The following is a 12122-nucleotide window of genomic DNA, read 5'->3' on the forward strand; positions in this document are numbered from 1 at the left end:
CAGCGTCCTGAAATCTGCTGGAGAAGCACATTTCTGGCCAGGCTTGCGCTCGGCGTGCTGGCACGGGGCCCGCGGCCACCGGCACGGCCCCTCCGACGTCACCTCACCGCCTTCCGTCCCCAGACGTCGCTCCGGGAGCGGGGCAGGAGGCGCGGGGACACGCGGGGAGGCCCTGCGGGCACCAGGTACCCCTGGGGACCGAGCCCACCTGCGGCTCTCCCGGTCCCCAGGCTGCTTTCCATGGGATTTGGGGGGGTTTGGGGACACCACCAGTGACCCCAACGCCTGGCAGAGCACGGCCATGGAGGCCGAGAGGCCCTTCCACCTCGTGTCCCCCCTCCTGGAGAGCCTGCCCCTGTCCCGCGCAGCGGGGACCAAGGTCTACATGAAGCTGGAGAACGTGCAGCCCACCGGCTCCTTCAAGATCCGGGGCATCGGGCACTTCTGCCAGGAGGTGAGCGTGGCAGGGGGGGGTCCGTGGGGGTGTGCGAGGCGGGCGGGTGTGCAATGGGGGCACCCCATGCTGCCCTCGGTTTCGGGGCCACGGTGGGGCCACGCGGCTGTGCCCTTCCTTCCTCTCCCTCCTGCTTTCCAGGCTGCCAGGAAGGGCTGCCGGCACTTCGTGTGCTCCTCAGGTAATTGGGGGGGGGGGGGGGGGGAATATGGGGGACACCCCCCTGCTTCCCAGCCCCTCGTCCTCGTGCCCCCCCCAGTTTTGGGGTTGCTCCCAGTGGGGTGCTGCATGGGGGAGAAACCGTGCGCCCCGCTACATGGATTGCCCTGGGGGAGATCTGGCGCTGGAGGAGGGGAGTGGGGCGCACGGGGGGGTCGGACCCCACATGTGAACTCCCCCCCCCGTCCTGTTTTTTTGGCAGGGGGGAACGCGGGCATGGCCGCGGCGTACGCGGCCAGGAAGCTGGGGCTGCCGGCCACCGTGGTGGTGCCCAGCAGCACCGGGCCCGGCACCGTGCGCAGGCTGCAGGAGCTGGGGGCGACGGTGGAGGTCTGCGGCAAGGTAGGGCGCCCACCCCCCAAATTGGGGCTGGGGGGGGAGGGAACCTCAATGCACACGGACCCGGCATCCCCCCAAAAAAGCTCCCTCCTGCATCGGGTTTTGGGTATACCCGCGGTGACAAGGGACACATCTCTGGGGCCGGTGCCCCAGGGCTGGATGCGGCCCCGCTGAGCACCCCTCGCGCCCCCCAGGTGTGGGATGAAGCCAACCGCAGAGCCCTGGAGCTGGCCGACACCCCCGGCTGGGTCAGCGTCCACCCCTTCGACCACCCCTTGGTGTGGTGAGTGCCTCCGGGGCTCAGCTCCTCGCCCCGCGTCCCCGAGGGTCGGGCGGGTTTGGGGTGCCCACCACCACCACAATCCCACAGGCAGGGCCACGCCAGCCTGGTCCGGGAGCTGAAGGACTCGCTGGAGGCCAAGCCCGATGCCATCGTGCTGGCGGTGGGCGGCGGGGGGCTGCTGGCCGGCGTGGTGGCCGGGCTGCAGCAGGTGGGGTGGCCCGACGTCCCCATCATCGCTGCCGAGACCTGGGGGGCGCACAGCTTCCACGCGGCGCTGGAGGCCGGCCGCCTCGTCACCCTGCCCGACATCACCAGGTGAGCGCTGGGGGGGTGGCGTGGGGACACCTCTCCACCAGCAGGTCCCCAACATCACCGGGGACACCCCTTGGGTGGTGCTGGGGGGCTCTGCGTCCGCGGCGCATGGCGCTGGGCCATGGGTGTCACGAGCTGGCCGGTCCCAGCCAGCTCTGCCAGCCCCACGGTGGATCCCCAAGAGGACAGCGTGTCCCGGGGCCACCCTGACCCCGTTCCCCCAGCGTGGCCAAGTGCCTGGGGGCGCAGACGGTGTCGGCGCGGGCGCTGGAGTGCGCGCAGGAGAGCCGGGTCATCTCCCAGGTGGTGGAGGACACCGAGGCCGTGCGTGCCGTGGAGCGGTTCCTGGGTGAGCAGGGGGGACGGGGACACCGAGGGGGTGTCCACCAACGGGGACAGGCTCTCAGGACGTCCCTGTCTCCCCCGCAGACGACGAGAGGATGCTGGTGCAGCCGGCGTGCGGGGCGGCGCTGGCCCTGCTCTACTCGGGGCGGCTGCAGCGGCTGCAGCGCGAGGGGCGCCTGGGGACCCCCCTGGGCAGCGTGGTGCTGGTGGTCTGCGGCGGCAGCAGCATCACGGCGGCGCAGCTGCGGGGCCTGAAGAGCCAGCTGGGGCTGGAGTGACCCCCCCGGGTGTCCCCCGCCTTTCCCACGTCGCCCCAAAGGAGCTGTGCGGGCTGGGGAAACTGAGGCACGGCCCCAGGGACACCCGCGTCCTCCGAGCCCCCGCGGATGGAGCTGGCCGAGGCTCCCCCGCCTCGATTAGCGAGCGCTCCAGCTCTAATTACTTTGCTACTGTCTCGATGCGTTATTATTCTAATGATTATTAATTATTACAACCCTTGCCCGTCCCTGCCACGCTGTCTGCAGTCGGAAGAGAACGGCGTGCGCGGACCTGCCTCTTACGGGGATTTATTGGGGGGGTCCCCAGCCGGGTGTCCGTCTGTCTGTCCATCCGTCCCCAAGCACACGTGCCCCCCAGTGGCCCCCCATCCCCTGATTTGGGGTCTCTCTCCCACCAGGGCCCCCAACCCCGCCTGCCCCCCCAGCTTACCACCTTTGCCCCAGCTCACACCAGTTGATCTGTTTAGCCCCAGCGCCTGTTTTGCTCTTTTCTGCCCCAAAACCTTTCTCAGCCCCCCCCTGGAGCAGCCCCCCAAGCCCCTTCCCCTCGTCCGCCTGCCTGCCCTGAGCCCTCTCCTCCCTTCTTTCCTTTTTCCCTTTTCCCCAATAAATCCCCCCGGCCAGGCCAGCCCCCGCAATGCCTCCTGGAGGACCGAACCCCATAAATCAAAGCTCTGCTGCTCCGTCGTGGGCAGTAGCTTATGTAAAAAGGTGTTTCCAGGGAGCACCGAAGGCTGGAGAATCCTATTACCAGGCGCACTATTAATTATCGGGAGTCAGCCCGCCCTCCCCCTGCCATTTTTTATCCCGGGTCCCGGCCCCGATTACTTCCCACCTTTCCCACCTCGACCTCCTCGCACGGAGCCCCTGTGCCCACCGCCAGCATCCCAAATCCCCCCCGCACCCCAGGATCGCTGCTGGGGTGCCCCAGCACCCCACAAACCGCCCTCGGCCACGCGGCTGGGGCGTGATAATTAGCGTAACGCTAATGACAGCAGCACGGTAGTAATAACGAGCAGGCGGCACGCGACCTTGTGCTTTAATCCCCATAACGAGGCCGGGCAGAGGTCACCGGGACGCGGTGGCACCCGGAGGGGCAGCACCTCTCCTGTCCCCCCGGCTGCGCGCGTGCCTCAGTTTCCCCAGGCGCCGCGCCTGGCGTGCCCTCCCGGGCTGGCACAGGAAGGAAAAATTCCTCCACTTGGCTGAACAGGGGGAAAAAAAAAAAATAAAAACAGGCAGCGGAGCGGCTGGCTGGCCATAAATCAGCAGCGGGACTTAAAATTCAGGTCAGCGAGAGGGGCTCTGGGAAGCCGGCGCGGGAAGGTAATTTATTCGGTTTATATCTTTTTACTGCAAGACGAGGGGGGGAGGCCGGACTTCGGCCGCGAGTTTGCATTTTAAATATTAGTCCGGGGCCGCTTCATGCCCCCAGTCCCCGTGGGGATGTGCTGGGGGGCACGGGGGTGTCCGCTTCTCCTCAAAGCCCCCTGACGAAAGGGGCCGGGGGCCGGAGCAGGTAGCTCAGGATTTTTTTATCCACACCGAACGACGCGAGGCGCTCACGCCACCGGCCTCCGCGAGAGGCAGCAGGGACAGGAAACCCGTGGCGCTTTCAGAAAACAACTTTTTTCATCGTTCTTTCCCATTCTCGTTTCTTTTTCCTTTTTTTTTCCCCCCACCTTCATCCTCTCTTCTCCCCCCCACCATGCACCACCCCTTCCCCAGCCTCCGAAACAGAAAAAAACGCGGAGCCTCCGGTGACTGCGAGTACAATAAATAATCAGTAAACACAAAAACATACTTTATTTGTTTCTCCTTTATACAAAATAAAGAAACTAGAAGCAAAAACTATAATACATCCTCGGACCCGCGGGGCCGCCGGGACGCGCAGGGCTCGGCCTCAGCCTCAGGCTCGGCCTTCGTTTGCGCCGCGCGCCGGTTTTGTGGCGCGTTTCTTTGTTTGTCTCCTTTTTTATTTTTTATTATTTATTTTTCTGCCTCTTTCTGGTCCCAGGCGCTTCTTCACCTCCCCCCCCCACCCCCTCTTCCCCTAAAATTTAGGAGGCCGAGCTCAGCGGGATGCTCGGGGAGCCCCCCTGCCCAGCCTCCCCCCCCCGCGGCCTCCCCCTCTCCGTCACCAAAAAAAAAAAACCACCCAGCGGGTCCCAACCCACCTCCTCCTGGGGAACAAAACGGGGAACAACGAAAGCGAGGGGCTGGGGGGGGTCCTGCTATTCCCCGTGTCCCCCCCCCCGGCCCCGTTATATCGGGACGAGGGATGGGGATGATTAAAAAGAGGCTAATTAACACTGGGGGGGGGGAGCCCTGCAGCAGCCCCCCGGCACCGGTGGGACCCGTGTCCAGGCGAGTTCAGCTTTGGTCCGAGAGGTGGTGGTCCCGACGCCGGCGGGGGGCACGAGGGGGGGTCTCGGGGCCGGGCACGTTGTGTTGCCCCCCCCTAATAAAAGAGGGGGCACAGTGTGGGGAGGGGGAGGTAGCGGGGTGCCCCCAGCATCGGGGGGGGGGGCTGCGGTGCCGGGGAGGATGCGTTTTGGCATCGGAGGGCGGCCGTGGCATCGGGTTGGGTTTTTTTCTGGGGGGGAAAGGGGGGGGTTGTCCGTGATCCGGTGTGCCCCGGGGGGCTGGAGGGAGGTGTGAGGTGGGGGTTTGGGAGGGGGGGCGCGTCCCCCCCCCAGCTCTACCACACCGCCGCCTCGCTCAGCTCCGGGTTGGGGTGCGCGAGCGCCCCGCTGTAGCCGCTATTGCTGGACATGGAGAAGGGGGGGCTCGGCCCCCCGCTGAAGACCTCCCCCGGGATGGGGTGCAGCGAGCCCGTCATCCCCGGCTCGGGGCTGGGGGTGTCGGGGTGCGAGATCATATCCGTGTACCTTTGGTTTTCTGAGGAGTGGTGTCCGCTTAGGGGGGGCTCCAAGGGTCCCAGGGGCGTGGAGCCGGGTCCTGAGTTCTGAAGGTAGCTGGGGTCGGCCGGGGACTGGGCCTGGGAGGGGGGCCCGTGGGGGAAAAAGTCATAGTTGCCTCCCGGCCCGTAGTAGTCACCTTGGTAATCTGCAAGGAGGGGGGGGGGAAGGTTGGAACCGGCCCCCGGTGCCGTCACACCGAGCCCCCACGGGACGCAAGGCTCCCGACCGCCCCTCACCGTGATGGGCATGACCCCACCACGGCCCCCCACCCCAAAACAGCACTTTTGGGGTGCTCAGCATCACTGGGGCTGAGCAGGGAGGCAAACGGACCCCCCCACACACACCCCCCAAAAAAAACACATCCTAATTCTGCGGCGTTTGTGGGGTGGGGAGGGGGGGAAAGGGGGGAAGGGGAGGGCGAGGGGCTGGGGCAGCTGGGGTGAGGTGGGCGTGATCCCGTTATTTAATGGGGAAAAGTATATACAGGTGTAGAAATATTTCTTTTTTTATGTATATTTATATATATACACACATATATATATATATATAAATAAAAGGAGTGGGGGATATGTGTGTATATGTAATGGGGAGATAGGGGAAATATATATAAATGGGGAATATATAATACACATGGGGGAATATATATATAAATAAAATATATTGAACACGTATATATAAAATACATATAAATATATATATAACACATGTATATATAAATACATATGAATATATTGTTCATATATACATACTGAGGAGCATACTCATATTTATCAGCCTGGAAGGGATCAAGACCCTAACCTCAAGGGGTGCCCCCAAAGCCCCTTGTCTCGGGGCAGCACCGGGGCCGCTGGGCAGCAGCAGGGGCGTAGGGGAGGTGGTGAGGGCGTTTTGTCCAAAACTAGGGGATGTTGCCCCAAATGCCGTGGGGGCTCCCCGCTGCCCGTCCCGTCCCGGCGGGGCATCGGGGGGCGTCGGGGGGGCGGCGGTGACCTTCCATATGCTGCGGGCCCGGGAGGTAATGGGAACAAATGCGGCCTGAAAGGGGCACAAAAGCCCGCAGCTGGGGCTTTGTTCGCGGGAGAGGGGCCGCGCCGCCACCGCTGCCACCGCTGCCACCGCCGCCGCCACCGTCACCACGAGCCTGGCAGCAGCACGGGGACCGGGGAGGGGAGGGAAGGGGAGAAGTGGGATGGGGAGGAACAAAGGGGGAAAGGGGATGGAGAAGGAGAAGGAAAAGGGGAAAAGGAAAAAGGGGAAAAGGAAAAAGGGGAAAAGGAAAAAGGGGAAAAGGAAAAAGGGGAAAAGGAAAAAGGGGAAAAGGAAAAAGGGAGGGAAAAGGAAAAAGGAAAAGGAAAAAGGGATGGAAAAAGGGGAAGGGGCTCCCGCAGCCGGTCCCTCACCTCCGTAGTACGTGTAGGGCGTCGAGCCGAGCATCTCGGACTCGTCGAGGCGGCCGCCCAGGGGCCGCATCCTGCGGGGGCTGCGGAAGAAGGCGTGCCGGCGGGCGCCCAGCGCGCTCAGCTGCTTCATCCGGCGCTCCTTGGACCGGCGGTTCTGGAACCAGACCTGCGGCGGGGGGGCCGGCGTCAGCCCCTAAGGACCCCCCCCCCCCGCACACCTCCCCAAATCCTCTGGGCCAACCCCCCCCCAAAAAAAATAAATCAGCCAGGGATTTGGGGAAAGGGGTAGAAATCTTGTAACCGCCCGGGAAGGGATTTCCCGGGTACGGATGGGGATAAAAGGGACGACCTGGCTGCCTTCTTTTGGGGCATTCCCTCACCCGAACCAAAGCTACTCCTGGCTGGGGGGGGAGGGAGGGGGCTGAATTATTGCCCCCCTCCTGCACCTGCGGACTGGCACACGTGGGGGCACACAGCCCCTGCTGCCCTCTGAGCAGAGCGGGGGCGGCACCAGTGCGGCGGGAGCGCCCTCCCCTATTAGCCCTATTAAACTCATTAATCCCTCTATTTCCACGGGGATTTTTATGTTTTTTTTTGTTTGTTTTGTGTTTTTTTGGGGTTGGGGAACAACAGCAGGACAGCGCCAGGCAGGGACCATCGGCCTCTCCTTGCCCCCCTGTGGGCTGCGCCTCCTGCCCTCACCGGTGGCCAACGCTCGGCACCGGGGGTCCCGCCAGCCCTCCTTCCCCATCCCACCCCGCCTCGACCCCCGGGGGGGGGACGTCACCACCCCAACCCTGACATCACCGTCGAGGTAATGACGTCACCGTCGGACCCGTGATGTCACGCGGGGGGGGGGACACACCTGGATGACTCTCATGTTGAGGCCGGTCTCCTGCGCCAGCTGCTCGCGGATGTGCCGGGTGGGCTTGGGGGTGGCGGCGAAGGCGGCTTTGAGGGTCTCCAGCTGCTTGGCCTTAATGGTGGTGCGGGGCCCCCGGCGCTTGGTGCCCGAGTTCTGCTCCTCGTTCTCGTTGTTGGTGGTCTCCTTGTCCGACGAGGTGGAGTTGTCCGTCTCCTTGGGGTCGTCCTGCATGGGGTCCTGGAGATCCGGGGACAAACTCCTGTCTGTACATGAGGACACTGTAAAGGAGACCCAGAGAGGAAAGGGGGGGGGGGGGGCGGATGGCTTAGGAGAGAGATCGACCCCCCTCTCCTCTGCCCTCCCCTTCCCACCGAGCCCGGATGCTTGCAGGAAATGGGGAGGGGAGGGGGGGTTGGGGGTGCTGGGTGCGGATCGCCTTTGCCCCCCCACCCTTAACAACGCACGGAGCTTGTGGCAAGCATCGCCCGGTCCGGCCCCGCACGCCGACATCTGAGCTGGCAACCTTGTGAAGCACCCCCCCGAAAGCTGCGTGGGGGCTCGGCAACCGGGGAGGGCTTTTTGGGGAGGGGGCAGCCCCCCCCCCCCCCAGCACACCGCAGCCCCCGGCGTTGCCCCTCTCCCCCCCACCGTGCCTCTCGCACCGGGGATGCGCCGCTGGGAGAAATGCGAGGGTCAGGGGGGATTTGGGGGGGGGTTCCAGTCACTGCCTTGAGCCTGGCTCTCCCCCCACAGCCGCCCCCTCACTGCCCCCCCGGGACCCTGATGCCAGCACCCCCCCCCCAGGCCAAGCTCTACTCGCCTCGCTCGCAGCAGCGGCCCCACTGACTGGCGTGGCAGGATCCGGCCCCGGGTGCTGGACGGAGAGAGAGCCCACGGAAGGGGGTGAGCACGGGCGGCCGGCATTGCTGGGACAGCACGAGCGGGCCTGATCCTGCCGTCCTGCCGCAGAGACAGCTTCCAAGGAAGTCAAATGGGAGCTTTGCCTCTGGGTGAAAGGAGGCGAAGGATCAGGCCCGCGGCGCGGGGGGCACCGGGCACACTCAAAGGGGGGGGGGCTCGGTGTAAGGGGGGAGGTGGGCGTGCATGGGGGGCACCACGAGCATCCGTGGGGAGCAACGGAGGGCTTAGAAGGCGTCTGGCCCCGATCCCAACCCTGCTCCACGGGGGGAACATGGGGCCAGAAAGAAAAACCCCGGCACCAGGGTGGGCACCGGTGGGCGCCGGCGCGGGGTGCGTCCCCCTCGGTGTCCCTGAGGCCACACGGCGCGTACCTGAGTTGAGGCTGCCTTCCTTCAGGGTGGGGGAGTTCAAATAATCCTCTTTGCAAACAAATTTGTTCTCGTCTATGATATAGAGTTCCTCGCCCGTGGAGAGCTGCTTGTTGCAAACCATGCAGGTGAAACAGTTCAGGTGGAACACTTTGTTCCGCGCTTTCCGGACCAGGTCGCTGGGGGAGATGCCTTGGGAGCAGCCGGCGCATTTGGTACCAAACCTCCTGGGGGGGGGGGAGGAAAAAAAAAAAAAAGGGAGAGGTGAGAGGCACGATTTTTGGGACCCCGCACGGGAAAACTGCGCACCCCACAACCCCATTTCCCCGGGGAGCTCGGGTTTGGGGTCCTCTCCTAGGGGATACAGGGGTCGCACCCTCTCCAAAAGGACGGAGGGGTGAAAGGGGGGCTTCTCCCCTCTGTACCCAGCGGGGGGAGATTTCCTGCCCCCCCCCCCCCCCCCATCCCCGCACGGAGGGCACCGGGCCGGGCGCTCCGGGTAGCGGGGAGCACGGGGAGAAAACCGGGGGGGGGGGGGGGGGGGCGGCGGGGCCCGAAAGCACCCCGGGGCCGGGGGCTCGGCACCATCCTGCACCCCCCTTCCACCCCCCCGTTGTATTTTATTTTAATTTTTCCAGCTCGGAGCCGCCGCTTCGCGCAGCTCCGGCTTCCCTCCCCTTCGCGCAGCGCTTTGCCCCGGCCGACGTTTTATTTTATTTTCATTTTTCCCTTTTTATTCTTTTTATTAATTTTAATTTTAATTTTTTAAAAAAAAAATTTTCCCAGGGAAACGAAAAAATGCAGAAAACGATTTCCTCGAGGAAAAAACAAAACAAACAAAACAAACAAAAAAAAAAAAGGAGAAAACCAAAAACCCCGCGGGGTGGCTGCGGCTGCCAGGCCCGGGGGGAATGGGGTCGGGGGGGGTCCGGGGGGGGTCTCTGGGGGTCCCCCCTTTTTTCCTCCTGGCCTCGGCACAACTTCTGCCGCCCGCGCTGCCGCCCGTGACGTTGATGTAGTGAAAGCATTAGGGGTCGTAAGTCATTTTCCCCTTCCCATCCCGGCCCCTAATTTCCTCCCCGGCCCCTTATCGGAGTCATTAGGGGCATTTAAGGAGCGGCGGAGCGGGGGGGGGGGCTGCCCCGGGGCCGGGGGGGTGTTGAGGGGGCCGAGGAGCGGCCCGGCGGGGAAGCGCCTCCCGCAGCGTTTTGGTGGCAAAAGGCGAGATTTTGGCACCGGCTTCGGCGGGGCCCCGGGGTGGGTTTTTTTTTTGTGCTTTTTTTTTTTTTTTCTTTGGGGGTGGGGGGCACGGCGGAGAGGGCCGCGGGCCCGGCTGCTTTTGGAGGCAAGGTCACACAAGGAGCGGGGGGGGGGGGTGGGAGATAAAGCACAGCCCCCCTCGGGCTGCAGCGCAGCCCCCGGCCCCCCCTTCGCCGCGCCCTGCCCGGGCACCGCGGGCTGGAGCCCCGGGAGGGACGGATGGGGATGGGGGGAGACCCCCAGATCCCGGGCGGGGAGCCCCCAGAACCCAGGAGGAGCCCCCCGGCTGTCGAGGGGAGCCCCCCAGCTCCCGGGAGGGACGGATGGGGATGGGGGGAGCACCCCAGATCTCGAGGGGAGGCTCCCCAGATCCCGGGGGGAGAGCCCCAGCTCTCAGGGGGAGCCCCCCATCTCTCGTGGGGAGCCCCCCCCATCCCTTGGGGAGCCCTCCCCATCCCTCGGGGAGCCCTCCCCATCCCTCGGGGAGCCCCCTCAGCCCCTCTCCTCTTCCCCGGCGGGCTGGGAGCGGCGGCGGCACCGCATCCCCTCAGTGTGGGGGTATGTTTTTTTTTTTTTGGGGGGGTGCCACTCACCTGAAAAAGTCATTTTTGCAGTAGAGTTTGCCTTCCCTGGAGAAGCATTTCTCGGTCAGGTTGCACTTGCACTCGCAGCACTGGACGCATTTGATGTGCCATGCCCTGTCCAAGACGTTGAGCAGAAAGCGGTCCAGGATCGGCCTCTCGCAGCCCGCACAATGCACCATCATCACCTCCGCCGGGGGAAAGGAGCCTCGCCACCGAGAAGTCAGAGCCCCGAGCGAGGTCTCGCAAAAATTCACCCGTCGGGAAAATAATAAAATAAAAATAAAAAATTAAAAAAATAAAAACACGCCAGGAAAAAAAAAATCTCAAAAATTAAAGGAGAGGAGCGGAGCTGTCAAGTTCTTCCCCCTCTTCTCTCCGGCGGGGATGGCAAAAAACCACAAAACCCAAGAGCCAGAAAAAAAAAAAAAAAAAAAAAAAAAAAGACCCCCCCCCTCCAAAAAAATCCAAAAGGACCCCGAAAAAGCCCGAAGGGACCCCCCCGGCCCCTCCGTCGTGCTGGGGGGCTGTGCGGCAGCGGGCAGGGCAGGAGGGGTGCATGAACGCCCCCCCTGCAGCCGGCGGCCCCGGTGCCTCGCTGTGCTCCGCCGCCGCCGCGCCGCCACTCTCATGCTGTCCCCATGGCCAGCTTTGTCCCCCGCCTTGGTTAATTCGCGCATCCTTATTCAGATTTGGTGACGTGGTGGCCCGCGTCGGCCGCCCGCTGGCCAATGGTAGCCCGGTGGCCATGGCAACCTCTTAATTTATAGCATATCTAAATTGGCTCCAGCCCTGCGCTTGGCACAGAGGGAAAAAAACAACGCGCCTCTATTGTTGAGGGTGGCTTGTACCTGCGCCGCCGAGTGAGTACGCACCTGGCTTGGGGGGGGGCCGCCCGGGGGGCTCCGCTCAGGCTTTTAATTGTGGTTTTTTTCTAATTTCCCTCCTACAATTTAATTTATCCCAGAGGGATGCTCGGGGGGGGGGGGGTCCCCATCCCAGCTCGGGATGGGGAAGGCAGCACCTGTTTTCTCGATGGGATCGCTTTTAGTGTTGTTGTTATTATTATTATTACTATTATTTTATTTTATTTTTTTTTGGCCGGGCTGGGAGGTAAAAGAAACGAGGGGAAGAATTAGGGGGGAGGATTTTGGGGAGGTGGGGAAGAAAAAGGGAGGGGGCGCAAAGTTGCGCTGCGGGCCCCCCGCGGGGCTTTGTGGAGATGCCGTGGGGGCCCCGCGATGCGGGGATGAACGGGGAGGAAGGCGAGGAAGAGGAGGAAGAGGAGGAAGGGGAGGAAGGGGAGGAAAGAGAGGAAGGGGAGGAAGAGGAGGAGGAGGCCGGGACGGGGCTGCTGCACTTCTCCGCTGTTTTTTTCTCCCCAGCTGCAGGTGCGGCGGGGCTGTGCCGAACCCGCTGGGGATCCGGCCCCTGGGGACCCCCCCGAGCCCCCCGAGCCACCCCGCAGCCGGGCAGAGGAGAGCGGCGGCGGCACGCCAAAAAAAAAAAACAACCCAAATCCGCAGCGTTAAGGGCATCGCCGGGAAAGAGAAAGGGAGGCGGATTTGTGTGC

The 12122-nt window shown here is 63.6% G+C and overlaps 2 protein-coding genes across 9 annotated transcripts; one reads left to right on the top strand and one right to left on the bottom strand.

Moving 5' to 3' along the window:
* Window positions 1-71: 71 nt before the first annotated feature.
* SDSL (serine dehydratase like) lies at window positions 72-4031 on the top strand. Its single transcript, XM_083803327.1, has 8 exons — window positions 72-185; window positions 293-454; window positions 596-635; window positions 876-1015; window positions 1207-1295; window positions 1383-1610; window positions 1832-1956; window positions 2037-4031. The coding sequence occupies exons 2-8, from the start codon at window positions 302-304 to the stop codon at window positions 2228-2230; spliced, it is 969 nt and encodes a 322-aa protein (XP_083659453.1). The 5' UTR covers window positions 72-185; window positions 293-301; the 3' UTR covers window positions 2231-4031.
* Window positions 4032-4335: 304 nt separating this feature from the next.
* Window positions 4336-10987, bottom strand: LHX5 (LIM homeobox 5). 8 transcript variants are annotated; one of them, XM_083803325.1, is made up of 6 exons: window positions 10562-10987; window positions 8712-8935; window positions 8240-8293; window positions 7420-7697; window positions 6555-6720; window positions 4336-5299 (listed from the first exon to the last, which is right to left on the bottom strand). In XM_083803325.1, the coding sequence occupies exons 1-6, from the start codon at window positions 10732-10734 to the stop codon at window positions 4932-4934; spliced, it is 1263 nt and encodes a 420-aa protein (XP_083659451.1). In that variant the 5' UTR covers window positions 10735-10987; the 3' UTR covers window positions 4336-4931. The 8 variants fall into 8 exon arrangements, with proteins under 8 accessions (XP_083659451.1, XP_083659450.1, XP_083659452.1 ...); XM_083803324.1 differs by having other exon boundaries at window positions 8240-8425; XM_083803326.1 differs by lacking the exon at window positions 8240-8293.
* Between the last annotated feature and the right edge of the window lie 1135 nt (window positions 10988-12122).

The sequence above is a fragment of the Anser anser genome (assembly GCF_964211835.1).
Source record: "Anser anser genome assembly, chromosome: 18".
Taxonomy (NCBI): domain Eukaryota; kingdom Metazoa; phylum Chordata; class Aves; order Anseriformes; family Anatidae; genus Anser; species Anser anser.